Source organism: Haliaeetus albicilla, chromosome 8 (assembly GCF_947461875.1).
Source record: "Haliaeetus albicilla chromosome 8, bHalAlb1.1, whole genome shotgun sequence".
NCBI lineage: Eukaryota > Metazoa > Chordata > Aves > Accipitriformes > Accipitridae > Haliaeetus > Haliaeetus albicilla.
The window spans coordinates 26,135,863-26,150,260 of NC_091490.1; the positions used below are offsets into that span (position 1 = coordinate 26,135,863).

The 14,398-nt window shown below is 37.0% G+C and overlaps 1 protein-coding gene across 12 annotated transcripts; it reads left to right on the forward strand.

The window, feature by feature from the left end:
* Positions 1 to 192: 192 nt before the first annotated feature.
* Positions 193 to 13,655, forward strand: AKNAD1 (AKNA domain containing 1). 12 transcript variants are annotated; one of them, XM_069789420.1, is made up of 17 exons: positions 193 to 545; positions 1,042 to 2,200; positions 2,882 to 2,941; positions 3,279 to 3,408; positions 3,524 to 3,675; positions 3,785 to 3,844; positions 4,337 to 4,461; positions 4,791 to 4,926; positions 5,577 to 5,740; positions 6,259 to 6,349; positions 6,938 to 7,041; positions 8,403 to 8,488; positions 10,006 to 10,128; positions 10,215 to 10,325; positions 11,211 to 11,292; positions 12,127 to 12,259; positions 12,899 to 13,655. In XM_069789420.1, the coding sequence occupies exons 2-17, from the start codon at positions 1,118 to 1,120 to the stop codon at positions 13,016 to 13,018; spliced, it is 2,760 nt and encodes a 919-aa protein (XP_069645521.1). In that variant the 5' UTR covers positions 193 to 545; positions 1,042 to 1,117; the 3' UTR covers positions 13,019 to 13,655. The 12 variants fall into 12 exon arrangements, 11 of the variants coding, with proteins under 11 accessions (XP_069645521.1, XP_069645529.1, XP_069645531.1 ...); XR_011325814.1 differs by lacking the exon at positions 193 to 545 and having other exon boundaries at positions 571 to 2,200; positions 12,899 to 13,150; positions 13,457 to 13,655; XM_069789422.1 differs by lacking the exon at positions 193 to 545 and having other exon boundaries at positions 570 to 2,200; positions 3,279 to 3,393.
* Positions 13,656 to 14,398: the final 743 nt, after the last annotated feature.

The following is a 14,398-nucleotide window of genomic DNA, read 5'->3' on the forward strand; positions in this document are numbered from 1 at the left end:
ATCATTCATACCGACCAATGGGCAAAGAGGGAGGGAAGGGCGGGCGCTGATGGGGGCGGGCCACTTCCCCGACGGGCGGGGCGGGGGAAGGCGGAGCAGCGCAGTCGCCGCAGCACCTGCGCCTCGGCCGCGCCCCCCGCCCCGCGCCGGGAAGGGAGGCGCCGGGAAGGGAGCCGCCCGCCTCGCCCCGCCCCGCCCCGCGGCAGGGCCCGGCCGGCCGTCGCGGCGGCCGCGCCGGGCTTAGCGGCGCGCAAGGGGGCACCGCCGCACACCTGGCGGCCGGGCGGGCCCCGCGAGACCGCGCCGGCGGCTGCACGGAACGGCGCTCGCTCCTGCGCCGACAGGAGCGTAACTCCAGCCGGCCCCCCCGCCGCCCCGAGTGCGGTGGCAGGGGGAGGGCGGTTAGGGGAAGGGGCGGCGGCTGGGGCCCTGCAGCGCGGCCCCCCTGCCCCGCAGGAGGGAGCGGCACAGCCCCGCCGCGAGGCTGGCCCTGGCAGGAACCGGGGGGCGCGGCGTCCGCCTCTTCCTGCGGGGGGCGAGTGCAGGTAAGGTGGAACCCCGGGGGGACCGCCGGTGAGCCGCCGTGCCGTCAGTCGGTGAGAGACGGAGCCGAGGAAACGGGGGAGAAGGAAGCGGGAAAACAGGCGGCGTTCTTGCGCTGGTGCAAAGACGGAAGAAACACGCCGTGGTGGGGATGTGAAGTGTGAGAAGGCGTGAGAGTGGTTTAGAACAGACGAAGTACAGTTGAATTCTAGCACCGCTGTTAGCCGCGTGCACGTCTTTTTGTCTCTAATACTGCTGGCGGATTAACGAGCAAGGACAGCTCCCTGGCACTAAGCTCCGCTCTCCTTTTCCCAATGCCTTTGACTTTGGTGTCTTGCTATTTCCTCCAGTAGCTAATCCAGACTTACGCTAGCGTAAATACAAGAACGTCCATGGCAGAGGAATGGTTCTAAAAAACCTACGGTAGGCGCAAGACATAAGTAGATCTTATTCTCAAATGTATTTAAGTACAAAGTAATTATTACTCATACATTACAGATTTTGATCCATGCAATAATAAAGTTCTATCCAAAATTGGAGGAGGAATGGCGTTCATATTCTACAGAAACTGGATATGGAGACTATGAAGAAGTGCAAACCATCAGACAGGGTGAAAACCCAAATGAATAGTTCATTTTCAGGTGAATTGGGCTGTATCACAGATGCAACTGATGAGGAACAAGATGACTTACCTTATGATGGAGAGGTAGGAATAACCTGTAAATACAATAGTAATTCAGATAATTTGAATGACTGTACTTGCACAGAAGATATTTCTAGTATTTTTAACTTAGCCTGTTCTGAAGATAACAAAAACATAAAAGCAACAGTGAATTATGAAACTCATCCACAGCCTGAAGAATTCTCCAGTCACCACAGAGATGCCACAGGAACAAGGGGAATTTCAGTTGAAACGCCTGGAAGTGAAGCTTCCTTTAAGAAGGAATTACTAGTTGGTAGTTATAGTAAACCAGGTATCAAAAACCATCTAGCTAACTCAAAAGTGTCCAGTGTCCTTTTGCGTCATTTTTCTAAGGGAGAGTTAATAAGCGCATGCCAGTTAATTGAATGCGAGACAATACCAGAGACATCCTTTGCAGAAAGTATCGATGACTCTGTGAACAAACCTGAGCCTTCAGAACACATCAAAGGCCCTTTAGCACATGAACAATGGGCAACTAACTTTCAAGAATATCACTTGGAAAAGTACAAGGAAGTAAACACTGGTAATAAAAATCAAAATTTGCTAAATGAAAATAGATGTGTTTCAAAACCTGTTTCTTCCACTGTTAAGTGTGGGCGCAGCCAAGAAAATTCACAATTGATTAATGAGAATGAAGATACACATGTCTCTCAAAACACGAAGAAAGACAGCACCCTGTTTAAGAAAACCGTTTCACCTCATGAGCTCAAGTATGGCCAAGGTCAGGCTCACTATTGCCTTCCCAACTTCTCCAAAGTTGCTTCAGAAGTTAAAGTACCACAAAGCAGTGACAATATAAACTCAGTTCCTACCACTGAAAGAGCAAAATCATTCCCTATTTTGCTAAGTAAATCAGTAATTGCGAACAACATTCCAGAAAATAAGAACTATTTCAATGCCGAAGTAGAGAATCAAAAAGAAATGAGCATTCCAGAACTGCTGCAACAGCTACAGGTAATTAAGATGCTTTAAGAAATTCTTAATACTTGGTAAAGGGTAGTTTACCATAAGATATTCTGCATTCAGTAAAATCTAACATGACTAGTTCATGCAGGCAGTCTACAGGTATCAGTGATTATATTGCTTTAGTCAACAATTGCTTTCACAAATAAAATTCTGTGGGACTGAATTTATATGGAACATTCATTACCAAATATTTAATGATGCTCTGGAGTATTATTTGTTATTATAAAGCATCCTATCAAATCATTAGGAAAATTCACTATAAATTGTTATTTCTAGTATTATATGTAAATGTTCAAATTCACCATAAGTACTTTAAATTGAAAGTTTTTCTTAAAAATATTTTTTATACTGTGCCTGTGTTTATGTTAAAGACATCTTTGCCTTTTTATAACATCTTACAGTCTTCAACTGTTTATATTGGTATTTATTGACAAGTCAATTCTTTTTAAAGGATTTGTTTGACGACAATATGTTTCTTACTGTAGTAAATTTCTTTTAAAGTTTGTTAGCAATTAGATAGTCACTTCTCAATTCCATGCCCTGCCACGGAGTTCACTCACAAGAGCTATACAGATACTTAAGTCCATTCCTAGATTTATATCTTAGTAAATCATTCAAGATATAACAAGTTTTAATAGCTTTCCCTATTATTTCCTGGCTGCAAACAAGATGCTCACACAGCATGCTGACACCCAGAATCATACTGACCATCTGAGACTGAATACTACGGTAAATACTTTTTTTTTTTTTTAATTCATTCTCCTTTATCTCTAGGACTCTAAATATTCCCAAAAGCTATTTTGACGCCTTCATATTGTACTTCCCATTTATACAAATCCTCTTTAGATTTTCACAACATAGAGTTGAAGTATTTAAGTATTTATACAATGAGACACTATACATACATCAAACTATAAACACAGGGAATTATATAATCTTGTTATAATAAACATTTCATTAATATTAGTAACTTGTCCTATGTATTTTGAGTTATTTCTAATTTTTTTGTTTATGTTCACAAGTGTTCTACACATTGTTTCTATAACAGAAGTTCTCATTTTAACAGATACTTCCTCAGTCAGATTTTCCAAATGCCAGCATTGCCATTTACTCCAGAGACACTGGGACATCCTCTGAAGTCTTTACCGTACATGCTCCTATCTCTATACAATCTACACATGGTTTGTCAAAAGCAAGTAAATAAAATTACAGTAACTATGCAAACAACTATTTTATGTAATTTGATAGTGCTTTTGGGCAGACATTTTGGGGAGAAATTCCAATGAATTAATCTGATCTTGTATTATGTAGGATTACAGTGTGGAACAGCAGCATCAGCATTACCAGCAGCTGGTACAGTAGAAGCACGCTGTCTAAATCCTTCTAATTTACTGCCAGAACTAACACTAGGAGAAAAGATGTCTCAAATACTAAAGGATCAGACAGATCAACTGATAAAGAAAGTAAAGAGCTCTGTTTCAATATATACTTTGCACTAATGCTCAAATGCTATATTCATTTGGCATATTCATTTTAAAATCCCAAGTAAAAGTCTAATATTCTGTCTTGAAGGTGGAAGACTTCTCTAAGCACATGACCCAAGAGACACTCCTTTTACAAGACAACTACCTGGTAAATTAATTTATGTATTTTCAGTTACCTGAAATGCACTTTAAATGGCTGTAGAGTCCGAATTTTCTGGAAAGATACTCCATGTTTTCCTCAGACATTTAAAAATACTCTTTTTGTCCATCTTGGTCTGAAATTATGAGTTTAAGAGGCAAAAATGACGGTGTTCAGTAGGTAGCCAAATTCTGAAATCTGTTTTAAGGATTACAACTCAAAACTATTAGTGAAAGGCCTTAAGTTGCCATATAATTTATCAATTTTGACATGTAGGGTGTCAGTTCAGAAGTCATGGTTTAATGTTTTACTTGTACGTGATAAAGCAGCACAGTACTAGGTGGACATACAAGATGCAGTCCTGTTCCAATTCAGAGCAGTATGAAAATTCTTGCCAACATCACTGCAAATAGCATCTGGCTTACATAGCTTAAGTAGCTATCACTATGGCTTGCGAAATTATAATGACATTTGCTATTGAATTATTTCTTATTGATGAAGGCATTAAATCAATTGAAAAGATACCTTGGTGCCTTGGAAAGGAATTACTTAACAGCTAGAGAAGAGCACCGTAATTTACAGCTGCAGAATTACAAGGACAACGTTGGAGAGTTTGATCCTGAAAGGTTAGAAGATAAGTGCTATTCCGTATTTTGAGTGTCTTACAACTATTACTTCATTTATACATAAGAATTTTTCTGAAGTGAAAACATTATCTTCATGTTACATGTGGTAAGCTAGAAGCGATTTGGCTGAAATTTGGGCTTTACACATCCTAGTTATAATTAAAATATCTCATTGATTAATTCAAGTACTTAAAAGGTACTCAGTGAATTCCATAAATTCCCCCCCCCCCATGGGAAGTATACTGCAATGCCCAATATGGTTATGATAGTAAGAAATACAGTATCATTTTATACAGGTTTCACTAACTGTGTTTTGCAATTGGGTTTAGAAAGGTGGAAGGGGAAATATTTAGACTTGGCATGCTGCTTGAAGACATCCAAGAACAAACTGATGACAGCAAATGCAACTTGTCATCTTTGCTTACTTCCTGTGAATCTGCCTGTTCATCATATTCTCTTTGTGAGGTCAGTAAGTTTTATTATTTAAAGGCTACAATTATTCTGTTTTACTGATGCAAGTCTCAAGAACATCAATGTGGTTGTACTATTGTATGTTGTCCTCTAGCAAGAGTACGATGTTTTTCGATAGCATGATACGTCAAAGAAAATGTTTTTTAATGAAATATTAACTTCATAATATTTCATTAATTATAAAAACACAGCTACACTTAATATTCTTAATCCCAGCTTCAAAAAATTTAATTCAGAGTAAGAAAATACGAGCAGCTACTTCAATTTTTACAAAGCTCTCTTTGTTTTGGGGAATTAATCACTACCCTTTAGTTGGAAGAAATACTACTTCTTTTCTCCAGATTCTTAAACTGCAGAATTACTAGAAGACCAAACATTATTGTGCTATAGAAAATTGTTTACTGTTAAGTATGGTAATATTTTGTCCTGAATCATAAGTGCACACAAAAAAAAAATCTTATGGCCTTGTACAAATCTACAGGTAAGTATCACCAAATGCTTTCATAGTCAATATTTTAAAAAACATTTTTCTCTGAATCCCAAGTTAGAGACACTCAGAAAATGCTGGCTGGTAGAAGTCACATACTTGCAATGCAGTGACCACATACTACATGTATTATCTATGCTATGGTTACTTTGTACAGAGCTCAGCAGTTTCAAGCATTGCTGAACCTCCAGAAAGAAGAGGTATTGAAACTGCCTTTCTTCACAAGAACAATGAGGGAGAAAAAAGTCAGGCAACTGATGCAATCCCACAGACAAATCAATTTTCTTTAGAAGGTGACAAGTGCAATCTTTGTCTTCACATGTAAGTGAAAACTTTGAAACAGCTATTGAAGTTTTTACTAAAATTTACCTAAAATTATTTGCTGAATATAGAAAACGTGAGATGTCTGGAATCTCTGAAAGAAAAGGAAATATTTCCAGAATAAAACTTTTACAGAATTCTGTAACTACATATCCAAGAATTCCTTCCAGCCTGGCATTCCTACCTTTCTGGGCCTTACAGACCTCAAAGTATTTCCTGAAGCCAAAACACTACTATTAGTTTCACTAGGAGTTAAATCATACCTCTCTATAAAATTCAATGCAACCACGCAAATTTAGGATGTGAATGACTAGTCAAAGTACAGTGCCTGTATAAAATTATTTGCCAAAATGTGTAGTATTTTTAATTAAAGAAGGGAGGAATGCAGATATTTACATCATTAGCCACCAAAACTTTGTGAAACAATTCCAGATATCATCTGTGTCCTCCTGGGGGGTGTTAATCATCTCAACGAGATTAGAAAAATAAAATAAATGGTTTCCCCTTAACGTATTAAGGTTACAAAAGAGAGCTGAATCAACTTTCAGAAGAGAAACAGAGCCCCTGGGAGAAGATCTGCTAGCAAACAAGCATTCTTCCAACATAATGGTATGACATCTGATTCCATATTCAATTTTTTTTTTAAACTTAGATTCTTATTCATCTTTGAGGTCACACAACATTTTTCCTCTTCAGTTTTTGCACAGCATGATGGCTCAGCATATCATAACATTGCTGAATTGGTTTCCAAAAGGAAGAATTTAAGGACTCTCAAACATTTTTGAAATCTGTGATAAAGTCTGCTTCTCTCAGACAAGACTTAACTGTGTTTACTAGCCTGCCTTAATTATTTGTTCAGAGAGCAAAAACCTACAAGCAGTTGCTTGGCTACAAAAATATTTCATTTTAAGGCATTGAAATTGATATATACTAATCCTTCTCAAAACAACGTGAAAACCTGTCTTGAATTCCAACTTCACAGATTAAAAAGTTCTCATATTTTGTCCAGTCTGCTCCACAGTTAGAATTGTAACTAGATAAACCAAATTGTAGAGTTGCTGGCAACTAAAAGCAATATAGAAGTGATATGCAAATGATGCCACTGTTTACACTATGCTGTTTGATATGCAATAGTTACAGATACATAGTAATATAAACAATCATATATAAATTTGTTTTGCCTTCTGGGTACAACAGAGATTCCTTTCACCTGAGGAAGAATATGCTGCTGAAAGTCTTGCATCCCATAGTCAGGGTACATTAAGTCAAAAATTTAATGCTGATGAAGAAAGTATGAAAGGGTAAGCGTATTACATTTTGGCTAGTCATAGATGTGGTTTTCTACAGCTAAGTGAACAGATAAATGCATGTACACTGATACGTCTCTATACTGAACTCTGCATGAAACACTGAATAATGTCTTTAATACATATAAATGCAAGGATGATCTGTTTTCAAGTTTATCACCTGTAAATCACAAAGTATGTGATATACCAGATGACTGGAGAAATGGCAAAACTCTCATCAATTTTATTAAAGAGAGGATTATATTCATATTACAAAGTAGTCCATCTCAGTGGACCGATATAAGGTTTATGGTACTTAAATGGCATAGAGTTATTTTAATAGTATATTGAGAAGAGGCTTTGTCTTTGTTCTCTATTTAGTGATGCATGTCAGCATCCCAAACTGGGATGACTGCAAAGTGTTCAGCAATGAAAAATATTTAAAACTGTCATTGTCATGAACTAATCTGGTAGGCCTGGAAGGAGAGCATATTTATACATCTGCATATATTTCAAGTGCAAGGGTCAATCTGTCAGGTTTCATTTACAGAAATGTCAGCATGATAAAATAATTCTACATGGGTGATTTTGGAGTTTGACATTTTGGCAAATTAAATCCCTATCCAAAGCTAGATCTTCTAATACGTGCAGTGTAGAACACAGTAATGTTCATCTAAATATGCTCTCAGATTATTTTACAGAGCAGGTGTTAATATTTATCTAGTAAGACTCACCTAGCTTCCTTTTTTTTTAATCTGTCATTTAAAGGAAGTTAGCTCAATCTTCTGATCGTTATTTTCATGAATGGGTGGAAAATTTTCCAAATAAATTTGCTGATCCTGTATGCACCAAGTTGAAAATACATGTCAAATAACACAAACAAGGAACTTGGTTCTTGTTCCACCAGAAGGTACATCTCAAATATTCCTCTGATTATCTAAAGGTAGTAATTAAAGCCTTAATAGCTCAAAATTACTAAGCTACTAAGAAACCATATCATCCTTACCATTGATGGTATTTTGATGCAACATATGTGAACACACATAAATACATAGGATTTCATACTACTTTGCTATTCAAAGTTGTGATTATCAAGACCTCTACTTTTAAGCATTTTTATCAGCTCTGGTAAGTCTAAGTTATTTTGTCAGAATGTGTCCTTTAACTAAAGGGGGTCATTATTTTGCAATTGGTTAATTTTTCAATTTAAGCTTCTATTTACCATCTTTTCAGATAATTGATACAGAATTCTTTCTATGAGTAAATACGATTTCTCCTCAACTAAGAGGTGGTCAAACATTAATGTAATATGCTCTTAAGGCTTGTCATAAAGGTATTAAGGTACATTTAAAATATCATTCTGTTTTCATACTCAGAAATACAAACATGCAGGAAAGGAAAACTGGAACATGTTCACTCTTCATTCAAAGAAAACCAACTGATTTATCAGATACCAACCCTAGTAAGTAGTGATTACATACAAAAGTCAGAATTGTGCTTATACCTACTACTGAATCCTTTTAAGAAACACATTCCTGTCACGTCTCAGCAGCATGAAAATTGTTTTGTAGTTTTAACAGATGTTACTGCTTAGCACAGCACAAGACACTAAGAATAAAGAGAAGACTAAAGAGGACACCAAATCAAATTCACTGTGGAAGTCTCAGTGACAGACCAAGAGGCAACAGTCAAGCTGCAACAGAATTTCCAGTTAGATATGAGCAAAAGAGTTTTAACTCAGGGTCAAGTCAAACATTGAAACCATTTGCCCTAGAGAGGCTGTGGCATCTCCATCTTCAGAGACAGTCAAAACTGAACTGGACAGGGACCTAAGCAACTTCATCTAAGTTGGTCCTGCTTTGAAAGGGGATTGGGCCAGATGATCTCCAGAAGTCCTATCCAACGTGAATTACTCTATAATTCTAATTCACATTTTTAGATTAGTTTCCAAATATTACTAACATTTTCAAGAGTCTAACAGTGGTGTGCATGCAATGCTTTGATTTTGCTTTTTCTCCTTATGTGCATTTATTTCACGTCCTAGAAAGATATTCCAAACTTGGTGAGTGAAACATTTCGTATCAGTACTTCCACTTTTAGGTTTTTGATTCAACTTTCTGCATGAAAACAAAGGAAAAAAGTTTTCCTAAATCTTTGATCCGTTCAGAGTTGACACAGACTGGAAATATTCCCCTTCCTTAGTCCAGCTCCTAATAATATAATTTCACCAAATCCAAAGTAGAGCCCACACAGGCTACTGTGAACTAGTTAAGTCAGCTGTCAAGTCATCCAAGACTCCAGCTCTTGGAGGTTCACTAAGAATCTGTCAGCATTTGTTTCTCTTGGGGCATCCCAATTTTATCTTTGCACTGCAGAATACTCTGAAGTTGTTAGTACCCAACAACCAAAAAAGAATAGCCTGAGCTGTCCTAGATTCAGTTTTAAGTCTGAATGTATGTAGGTTATTCTTACTTTTGGTCTTCCTTTTGTTTTTGGCTTCTCTGTGACAGCCCTTACTTTAATATATCTGGGCCATTATGATTGATACTGGTTTGTGCAATAGCTAAAGCAGTGCCATACTAGATCCTCCCAAACTCTCCTGACACATTCCTCTGTGTCTGCATTGTTTTAATAACACTTCAACTTGTAGAAATTTTAACCTTCAAAACAAGAACCTAAAGACAGGAGATGGAGAGCTTAATTTTTTTAAAAAACAGTTCTGGAACTGGAAACAACCACCACCACCAAAAAAAAAAAAAAAAATCTACATTTGAGGTTTATAGTCAGGGCTGAAAGCCAATCTTTAAAGTTCAATCCCCACCAGTAAACTGGAGGAAAAAGTACTTCTTCAAATTGCAGTAGTGTTAATGGTAGTGAAGGGCTCAGAAATGATGGTGCTGAAAGCCAAATAATTGCCCAGGCACACAGGCCAGAATTTCTAATATTTCAGACCTTTTTCATGTATTTTTGGGATTTTAGGCAGCGATTCAGAAGACATCTCAGCTTGTGATTCTTATAATGATTCACAAAGGAAGGAACTTGTCAACTGTGAGACTGAAAGTTACAAAACATTCAATACAAGACTATGTGGAGAAAAAAAAGGTATTATTATTGCAAAAATATTAAAACCTACACAAAAATATTGTTTATAGCATTTGTTTTTCTAAACAACATGTCTTTGTTTTCAGGACTTAGATGCAGATGCCCTAGAAGAAGCAGAGATCAATTTAAACTTGGGAATTACAAAGAGTCTGTTCAGTCTTGTGCCCTATATAGAAATAAAAGTCCTGGTTCATCCTGTGAGTATGATGTGTTACTGGAATAATTACCAATCACAGGCTAGATTTTAGGGGGCAGAAAGCCACACTGCACATATCAGGCCAAATTTAATTTAGTATAAGCAATCAGTAGCACTGTGGCTAAACAGTAGATGTGTATAGATCTCATAAAGCAAGATCAGCAAATCCAACTTTTACACACCTGGCCAAGTTTAATACCTTTTAACCTTCTCTGGTTCTTCATGAGAGGGGCCCGTTTCATATTTCATTTATGACAGGACTATCTCATTTTGCAGTACCACATGGAAGAATATTAAAATTGGGCATTACTGTGCCAACTTTTTTAGTGCTAGCTGTTACCCAATGTAAACAACTAATAAAGAAAATTGCAGCTCTACACTCAAATTGTGTGACATGCAATGAAGTCAAGGAAGGCCTAATATAGAAAAAAATAATAAAATGTTGAACATCTAGCTTTTAAAATCACTTCTCAGACTCTTCTCTCTATACTGTAAGAAATTGCATGCAGAAAAAAATTTTCAACAGTGGGAAGAAAGTATAAATCAGCTACTTCTCTATATAAATACTGTAAAACTATAAATTGAACTAGTATTCATTTAATTAGGATTATGAGAATCTGTTTATTCTATACTTTCCCCCTGCAGTCTTTCACTGTATGAAATGGAATATAGATCTGCAATACCATTTGCTACAGAACAAAATTCAACAGCAAACCCAAAAAGGTTAATCCGTCCTCATTTACAGAAAATCTTAAACATACTCAAGTTTTATTCAGCAGTGATAGCTACCCGATTTTTTTTATTTATGCTAAATAGAGAAAAATGTTAAATACATAGAAAATTTTTTTTTTTGCTTTTGATTTAATCATGGCCTCAACAACTCCAGCTTATCCACAGAAGACAATCTCCACTCAAAAGGCTCAAAAAAATAAACAACCATGTGAACTTGTAAACAGACTTTCTGCAAGGTAAGCTGTAGCAGTAACTGTATGTAGTACAACAGAAAATGCCATTGTTGAAGATTCAGCATGGAAAAAAACAACCTCACCAGTATTGTAAGCAGGAGAAATGTTTTCTCTTCCGCAGTGCATGCTGTATATTAGAATTTTACTCACTAGTGAAATTAAAATATTTACCGTAAAAGCAAGTATAATTCTTAGAGTAGTTCTTCAATCTTTCTAATTTAATGAAGAGTAAACACCCAACTTCTTTAGCCAACACATTTAGTAGTAAAAAAAGTAAATTTCACTTTATTAAGAAGATGTTCCTACTCACAGATTCAAAAGCAGGTCTGTATTATTTAAGATGCAATTGTTTGCTACCAATTATTTGTAAGTAACAGTCCTACTTTTAACTGTTGTTAACATTAAATTACACTGGGAGTCTTGAGAAGTAAAATGGATTCTTATCTGTAGCACAGACTAGACCTCAAGACAAGTTTTGTTACCGTATTTTTTGACACATTACTCAATAGCAGTAATTGCCTGGAAGTACAGTAGCTGCACTTGAGAATTAATGGCATAGACCACTCCGTAAGAGACGGCTACAGCACCAAGGATGTGATGCTATTACGAGAGATTTCCTGACTGCATCCTGGAATATTTGTTTTCTGTCTTACTGCAATACAGATGTAACACAAATTATGCTGGACTGTGTTTTACAATTAAATGAAAAGTTCTACTCACTGTAAAATGAACTTGGAACTGAGTATGCTATCAAGATGTATGTATTTAATTCATAGTTTAGAAATTCTTTTGCTTACTAAAATTGTTTGTGTTTCATTGTATATATCTTATCTTCAGGCAAAACTTTGAGGCTGCCAAAACCTGCTATTCAAGCACATATGGTAAAATTATCCTTTCACATCAATACTTACCCAGCAAGAAGTCTGCAGTCAACATCGGAAACAGAAATGCCAATGATTCCAATGCAAATGTAAGACTTGAGAGTGAAAATTAAAAGCCACACAACTATCTCAGGAAGAGCATCCCCACATCACGGCACTACTGAACATCCCATTCTTAGCAAGTTTATTACTACAATCTAAGCATGTCTAGTCCATTGAAGGATACAACAGAAGGGAGCTAAAAACCCAACTATTTTAGCTTATATATTAGTGTATTACTTCATACAAGTACGTTACAGATTTTTTATGCAACTTAGTCCCTGTATAAATGGTTAAAGGGACAGAAAAGGAGCACAGGATCTTACCTCTAGAATTATGTTTCATATACTAAAATAAAGAATGTCACCCTAGCCATACAAACCACTATCAAAACTAAAAGAAAAACCTTCTCAACACCACAAACATGCACCACACTGGGTCTTCTACTTTAGAAAGGTGTAAATATCCTTCAGTTCAGAGGATTACACAATCAAAGAGAGAAATAAGTAACAGATACTTCCAACTTGAATCCTGGAGCAGTCTATCACATGGCTCAATTTTTACTTCTCAACATGTATTCAGAGTTAAAATGCTACACAGAACCTTATTTAAACATCACTTTCTATTCTATACCTACACAAACATTTGCCTTCAGTATTAACAAGGCTATATTTTATTATTCCCAACAGATTTTAAGTTCTGCTCTGGATCATGCCATACAGACAGCAAACAGTTTGAAGAAAGCTACAGAACGAATGGTACAAGCGGTTTCAGAAGATCTAGCTAAAGTTAAAAAAAACCAGCTTTAGTAACCCAGTTTCAAATGCTATATTGTTTTGCTGGTTGATACTGAAGTGCCAGTATCTTTGCAAATATAAAATGATAAACACAAAGATCAGAGAGTCAGCTAGCTGACTTAGCCAGCTGTTCTATAACTATCAGTACTAAACCAAACCAGAGCATATTGGTATTCCACATGTTTACACTCAGTCTCCGAAATGGAAAACAAATTACTAATTCTACTGAAAGTCTTTAGTATGTTGGCTAACCCCGTTACTGTGTACAGCTACCTCCTCTAAGCATTCACTCAAGACAGCTTAATGAAAATTGGCTTAAACAAGCAAAGTTAACTTTTTGAATTCTGATTTCCCCCCACCTCCAAATAGGAGAATAAATCTTGGTCATTACCACATATTTTCTTCCCACACCTTAACAGCAGCTGCTTAAGCACACCAAAGGGAAAACAGCCTCTGCACCCAAGACATCTATAAGCATCATGCTAACATACCAAGTCATAGTTGACACTTGTAATTATTTTGGTTTTAGAGTGTCCTACATTGAGAGTTGTTTGTTTTTAAGATACTTCCTTGCATGTCTCAGTAACTGAGTAATACCATTTGTTGTCTGTGTGCTCCTAACAATTAAATTGTCTGTTTCTTCAATGTAGTTTCCTTACCTTGTCACATGTATCTGGCTTTGAGATTTTAGCTGATATGTAGGTTGGAAAGTTTTAAAATACTGTAGAAATACAGTGGGCCAAGGAAAGTCATACATTATTTTCCTTCTGAAATCCATTGAACCTCAGCAATTGAAAGCAAGCAGACAGTTAACAGCCTTGTATTATCAGGGATGCTATTCACTGAAGCAATTTCAAAGTATATAGGGATTGATGGAAAAAAAGTTAGAAGTGACAGTGCATTGCTTAAAAAGGACAGTCATTTTCAGGGAAACCTGAGTGGTTTCATTAGTTAATGGATACAGAGATAACCCAGACTCTGTTCATGCAAGCAGTGGTAGCTAACCTTGCTGCTGTGTACCACTGATTTACTAGCCTGAGTAAATGGCTTTTTTTTCAGGGCTTCTTCCACACTTCACAGCCAACAAATACCATTAACCTTTCTTTTCTCCTTTAGGCTTTTATGTGTATCCTTATAACTCGATTTGTCTCTGCTTATTATCCACATTTTTGCTTTATTTAGCTTAAGGTGACAGTACAGGATAGTGAAAGGCTCACTCCCCTGTGCTAGATTAATATTTGGAATGTCCCTATTACTGCTTTGCTAATGAACTTAATAGTTGAAGTAATTGCTGCAAGGCTTCCTAGATCCAATAAGAAAAAGATGAACCTCTTCTAGAAATCTTTCCACACCACAAGAACAGCTAGACCTTTTGTTTATCCTGGGTCACTG